General features: G+C 38.9%; 1 protein-coding gene across 6 annotated transcripts in view; it reads right to left on the bottom strand.

Moving 5' to 3' along the window:
- Positions 1–7374, bottom strand: part of rbfox1 (RNA binding fox-1 homolog 1) — a 119708-nt gene that overhangs the window by 42426 nt on the left and 69908 nt on the right. For all 6 annotated transcript variants that reach the window (XM_044050393.1, XM_044050390.1, XM_044050391.1 and 3 more), the window contains exon 2: positions 6540–6845. In XM_044050393.1, the coding sequence (XP_043906328.1) occupies positions 6540–6845 (306 nt within the window). The remainder of the gene's footprint in view (positions 1–6539; positions 6846–7374) is intronic.

The following is a 7374-nucleotide window of genomic DNA, read 5'->3' as shown; positions in this document are numbered from 1 at the left end:
ATTAGAAGTAGAAAAATATGATAAATGAAATTAGAAATAGAGAAATATGATAAATGACATTAGAAGTAGAAAAATATGATAAATGACATTAGAAGTAGAAAAATATGATAAATGACATTAGAAGTAGAAAAATATGATAAATGAGATTAGAAATATAAAAATATGATAAATGACATTAGAAAATAGAAAAATATGATACATTTTTCCTTCTCATCCACTCCATGAGAAACAGTGTCATAGTGTTAAGACTACCAGTTACACCAACACCATGAAATGTGGTCTCAACATTGTGCTTTGCTGCGTAGTGCAACACTTACTCCTAAACCTCTGGGTGAGAATTGTGTCTCAAGTCTTGTGAACAACGTGTGAACAATGTGTGAACAACGTATGTATAACGTGTGAACAACGTGTGAACAATGTGTGAACGACATGTGAACAACATGTGAACAACACATGAACAACACGTGAACAACATGTGTATAACTTGTGAACAACTTGTGAACAACTTGTGAAGAACACAAGGACAACATGTGAACAACATGTGAACAACATGTGAACAACATGTGAACAATGTGTGAACAGTGTGTGAATAACATGTGTTCCTAAAGATACATAACTCAAGAAAGGGAATGTCCATTTTTAAAAGTCCTTGCACATCTACACATCTGTTCTGCACTTGAGTATTACACACGTTTACATACTGCACATATTTTACACATCACGACTAATATACTTTACTTAACCACTGTCAGTACTGCATTAGGTTAGACTTTAAAATCTTTAAAATCTTATGGTTTGTCATAAGAAAACAGGCAGAGCAGACTTAGAATATCCTGCCCTGACACAGATGAGACATTTTTACAGTTACACAGTTATAATGCTGATTCTGATGAACATAAATGAATGCTTCCATTCCATAATTAACAAACATGATAGACGAGCTAGAAGTGGTGACGTTTACAGCAAAGTTCATCACATCAGTGTCTTTTAAATAGAACAGTCAGAGCAAAGTGCTGATAGAACCAAAGACAGATCTGAGCTCAGCATCAGTCAGCACACTCTCCAATAGTCAGCACTTCTGCTTTGACAGTCACACCACTAAAATGAAAAAGAGTAACATCAACACAGCATGGAACGACTCAGGACAGTATTACAGTCGGCAAAGCACTTTGTGAAGATGCAGCATGCGTCTGCAACAGTGTTTCTCAAAAAGTGGGTCACGACGGAGCCAAATTTATCCCATTTATCCTGGGAGACATTGTGTTCACAGTGCTGCAGGACAATCTTGGCTCAACCACAACTGAAGTCAGTGGGTTTGACGTCTGTAAGTGAAACTGCAGCTTCACGCTGCTGCTGCTGCTGCTGCTGCTGCTGCTGCAGCTCGGTGAGAGGAGAGAGTATTGCAGTGGTCAAGAAAGCAGTAATTTACCAGTAAATTCATTTATCAAATGTTCATACACCAGAAAAGAGGATGTACGCTCGTTTCCATGCAAAGATCAGCTTTTATCAATATGGATAAAAACTGGACAACTTGTATATTTAGATTATGTCCAACAATGATTTAAACTTCAAGCACACGCCGGTCTTGTTATTACACTGTTATTAAGTGAATAACATAACATTACTAAACATTTGTGGAAAAACACTTTTCATAGATCACCTTATAAATATTGTTTTATAATACAAATAAAAACCAGAGACACTAGAAACAAACACTACACTCTTGCGAGAATGGGTGAACGTCACCTAGTACACCCTGAGAAATGATTATTCCAGACCATAATAATGCATTGGACAGATCCTCTTCAGAATCAGAATCTTTATTAGTCAGGTTTGTGCAAACAAACAAGGAATTTGACTCCATCTTGTGAGACGTGTGCAAATAAAAGCTCAAAATAGTCAAATTAAAAATTCAAGCACTACTCGCAATGCAGAGTATGACTGTGTCGGATCATTGTTATCACATCATACTGATGAATTAGATTAAAATGACAAGCAGTTTACACACACTGTACGCTGTAAGTTTGATTAATGAGCACAAAGCGTGTTTTTCTGATCATTTTACAACAAAAACAAAACACACAGTTGAGGGTTTATCTATAAGAGTAAGAATTTCTGTTGAAATAAACTGGGATAAACTGGGCAGGATAGATGCCACCGCTCCATAACATGTGTGGACTGATGACACTCAGGGCTGGTATTTGATGAAAAGGCAGTTTAAAAAGAGAGCAGAACACAGCTGTGAGACTGTGACTAACATTATCAGAGTCTAATCAAACACAAACACACACACACACACACACACACGGGGTCACAGCAGCAGTCAGTGTTTGTCCTTTAGCTCCCAGTGTGAGTGAGATCAATAGCTGTTAAACATGTGACAGTCAACACTGTGTGTGTGTGTGTGTGTGTGTGTGTGTGTGTGTGTGTGTGTTTATAATGAATTATTATTATTATTATTATCATCATCATGAAACAGAATAACCCAAGTCCAAATAAAAACTACGCTCATAACATATTAATTAGTGTGTTCAATCACAAGGACGATAAATGTTGCTTAAGATTGAACTGGTTAAATTTATTTAGTTTCTCAAACTGTGGTATGTGTACCACTAGTGTTACGTGAGCTTCCTCTGGTGGTACTTGGAGGAAAATCTGAAATACTGTTGGACTGTAGATACCAGGGTATGTGATGAGAGTGCAGCTGAGGAAGTTATATACACATATATATGTGTGTGTATATATATATCTATATATACACACACATACGTATATGTTTATATAGATAGATATACGTATTAAAGTTGCAATAGTTCATTATAGTCATTTTGATGACTGTCCTATAAAGCACTAAATTCATTCCACCTGGTAAATAAATGCATTGAAATCTTCAATGACAGTTGACGTCAGAACCTTGTGTGGTATTATGGAGCTGAAATTGACTGCTGGCACACACAGCTGAAGCATACTGAAGTGAGTGAAGCTCAGCGTCACTGAGAAATGACGAAAGGAATTAAAGTAGTGAGGGGAAGGTTTGATGATGTTTGGGGAGGAGAGCTGAGCAGCAGAGCTGATGACACTTCCAGATGTACATCACGCCTTCATCTCACTGCCAACATGCTTTTCTTGCCTCAGTCTTTCCTCTGGTCGAACAACTTGAAGAGTTACAACAAAAATATCAACACTCAGCTCATAAACAAGGCTATATACACATATACGTGTGTATATATACACACGTACAGTATATACACGTATACGTGTATATGAAATGCAACAAAAAACCCTTTCAAAGAAGCTCCCATCGGAAAGACAACTTTGCTCTCACACGCCCCAAGCATAGCTACACACCTATGATAACACAATAGCTTTCTCTTAGAGCCAACTCTGAAACTAGCTCAGTCTGTACAATAATAATAATAATAATAGCATTTTTTAGTGTGAAAATGCTAATGCTTCTTCTTCCTCACATGACCTCTCTACCTCAACAACAATCCAGACACCCTACAAGAACATGTAAAACAGAGGCGTATCGGACTAAGTGGTAAAATGGGACTTCAGACTTCAGGATAATCAAATGAAAAGCTGTAGTTGGGCCACAGTGGAACATGTGGCTAGCACTATTGCCTCACAGCAAGAAGGTTACATCCCGGCCTGGGCCTTTGTGTGTGGAGGGGTTCTCTCTAGCTTCTCAGGTTTAATCCCACTGTTCAAAAACATGCACAACATGCAGAAAATTGTGTGAGTGTGAGTATGAGAATGAATGGTTGTTTGGTGTAGCCCGCCTATTGCCCTATGTCAGCTGGTATACCAGTGCCCCAGAAGATGGATGGAAGGATGGATGGATGGATGGATGAGTTCCTGTTCACATCCTCAAAAAGCATCACAAAATAAAAAAAAATTTATTATTATATGCTCACAACAGCTGTTTATACTTCACATTCATCAGATTTGAACCATTTGATGCTGTAATGACTTACAAAAACGACAAATTCAATATAGGTGTCTACATATGGACTTATGTCATTCTTATGAGCCTGATCTTCAGTTCAGACCACTCTCTGATTTGTGAATGCCCTGAAGAACAACTATGAAAGAAAATAAATAAGAAGAGCTGAGAGGACACAATATTACTATGTAAAATAATACCCATCATTATGACACTCATAAATATTGATGAAAATGAACTGAGTTATACTGTACATTCACAGCCAGAAACGGCAGATAGGGTTTTTGTTGCCCTCAAGGCTGCACTTGTATATGCAGCATTATAAAATCACATGAATTCTATTAGAACTGTAACTCAAAAGAGTCCCCGTAGGGATCAGTGGCTGCTGTCTTGAGAGAGTTGGAGTGATTATCATGTAAAATAAATAAAAACACAACCTCTCTCTCTGTCCTCATCTTGCAGGTTGCAGGATCCAGATCCAGTTTCGAGGCTATTAATATTATTATCGTTATCATTATTATCATTGTTATTATTACTGCATTACATTAAAATTTAAAATGCACTTACTTGTACATCGCACTTATGAGTAGCACTTTATAGTTTGGCTTACTTGAAGCACTTACTTCTAGCTCTTGTTTGTACCCAAATGTTGAAATGCACTTATTGTAAGTTGGATAATTGGATAAAAGTGTCTGCTAAATGACATGCAATGTAATGTAATATTATTATTATTATCATACATATCATGACCATTATTATTATGTTATAATTAAAAGTGGATATCAGTATAATATGTATCAACAGTCTCTGCTGCTGCTTATATAAATGACATCATAGTTGTACAAACATGTCATCACTGACTCTAACTGTCCTGTATGAACTTGTAACTTGATACAGTTGTAGTGTATCTGCTCCTGGTGTCTCTTCTGTCTCTACCTCATCTCCCTCTAGTCCTTTCTCTCCCCCCTCCTCTCCTCTCCTCTTTCCTCTATTTTCCTTTCACCCCAACCGGTCGAGGCAGATGCTGCACATCAGCGAGTCTGGTTCTGTCAGAATGACAGCATGTTTCAGGAGAACAACCTTCCTGCTGTGAACAAAAAGAACCAAACAAAAATGCCACAGTTCTGATCTGATCTTTTCAATCTCCTCAACGATTTTCTGATCGATTACATTAGATTTAATTTGAAGCTGCCCATTTGTTGGCAAATAATGAATTACATAATAATTATGCAATTCATTATTTAATTATTAAATAATGAATTATTATAATAATAATGATTATTTAATTATTAAATAATGAATTACTACTGGGGTCTGATTTCCTTTTCAAATGAGATGCCTAAAATGGTCTCTACAGAAACATCAGGCAACGTTGTGATGTACTTTGTTTAATAAAGTTGGTGTTCGGTGTCGTGTGCATACGCCAACAAATCAATGCATAAGCACTGATTTAATGCATAATCAAATTATAGTGCCCATTTGAAGAAATGGAATAGTTATAAGTTTAATATTTAATATAAATGTACTTAATCTTTGCATTTACACATTATGTTGTGAATTATGTTAAATGTGACTTTTTCTGCAGTCCTCAGTGAACACGTTTCCTGGATGGTGGCGTGTCAGATGAGCTTTGATGTTTGACGTATTTCCCTGTCACTGCGTTAGCTCTGACACGTTATCTCTCGTGAATCTCTTGATGGTGCCTTCATGTTCACTGTGCACCCAGAGTATTACATTGTTGTACGACACTCCGCGTGTCACAATCCCACCCTTCAGTGTGTTTGATTTTCCCCTCATGCGTGCATCAATCTGAATTTTTTGTGAGGTGAAAATCGACCCACTGATGACATCACTGTTTCTTATTATGCTCGTGGTACCATCACATTTTACATTTATACTGCACATTTTTGACATTTTTGACATCCCAGCACATACAGACCATCAGTCTACCTTGTTGGCTTCTAAGTCTGAGTGTAGAGTAACAATAGACTCTTGTTTGATTACTATTGGTTATACTCTTGGATTGTATTTAGGCATGTTCCTCAAAACAGACACCCCATACCACTGTGGGGTAAACCAGAGTGTATGGGTGTCTAGAGTCATTTAGAGTTATTTGCTGATCCAGGTGCAAATCTTCACAGTTCAGTGTGATGTTTTGATACATGTTGTGATAAAACCCGGCACATCTACCGCCTCTCTGGTCAAACACCAGCTTCTCCATTCACACTCTTGTTTCACTGTACAGGGTTAGTGCTGTCCAATCAGCACCAGGCCCACTGTCCCAGATTCCTCCACCCTTAAAAAAATGCCTGATCTTTCGCCTTTCTGCAACTCAGTCAGATTTCTCTACTAGACCACGCCCCCTGCACAGCTCCACACTTGGCTCTCAGCCCACGGGCGACGAGAAGGGGAGAGAGGTTGAAGAATATTGGTAAACAGCTAATAAACCTGCAGTCAGCTGACCAGCTAACAGAGTGTCACTGCTCAAGTATCAAGTATCCATCTACATATGCAGTTACTGTTATATTGGGAGGGACAGAAAACTGGAGAAAATACAGTACAGTAAGCAATAGCTTTTCCCATAATGCCTTACTGTGGCTGTGCCGGTGACTATCTGACTGCCGGAGTCTGAGCCGCCTGGTTCACTGTGGCTCTGCGAGGACTGGTACATGTTGAGTGGATGTTCACTGACAGAGGCCTGGACTCCAGTGTAGTCCTGTGGTGCTGCTGAGTGCTGGTGTGGATGTGGATGTGGATGTGGATGGGCGTGTGGATGTGGATGGGGGTGTGAAGCTGTGAACTCAGCTGGAATGCCGTTCTGGGGAGTAGGGGCAAACTGGGCTGATTGGTATGCCTGGGCCATGGATGGGTCCGGGGGTGCCGGTGTGTCCTGGTTACCCTGAACAAACACAGAGATGCTTTCTTTAAACATCAACACTCCTTCCCTGAAGGTGTAATCCACACATTCTATTCCCCAACTAAACATTCCCAAGGGTAAGACGCTAATACCACAGCGTTTGTTTGCCTCTTTGGTCGAGGTTGAAATATCCCCACATCTGGATGAATGAGCAGTTCCCCATAGAACGAAGCATATTTTGCTTGGTGTTCCCTTGACTTTTAATCTAACACCACCACCTGAATGACATTTTTTTATACAGAGTGAAATGTGTTGCCAACATGGATGGATGGCCATGTTCACAGTGAGCAAAATGATTTCTCCCACTCACTCTGGTGATCCTCCAACTTCAGTATCATTTGGGTTCGGATGCATCCATGCTTAATTTAGATGGGGAAGCTAAGCTAACATGAAAGTGCATTGAATGGCCATATATTAGTCCATGAGACTCCTCCACTCCAAAAAACCTGTTTCTGAGGAGTTTATGGTCTAAAAATCTTAGTTGTATGTATTCTGTACAGCATGAAATCCA

The sequence above is a fragment of the Solea senegalensis genome, linkage group LG19 (genome assembly GCF_019176455.1).
Source record: "Solea senegalensis isolate Sse05_10M linkage group LG19, IFAPA_SoseM_1, whole genome shotgun sequence".
NCBI classification, from domain to species: domain Eukaryota; kingdom Metazoa; phylum Chordata; class Actinopteri; order Pleuronectiformes; family Soleidae; genus Solea; species Solea senegalensis.
Note: the sequence above shows the minus strand (reverse complement) of the source record. Positions and strands in the feature narration are given on the sequence as shown.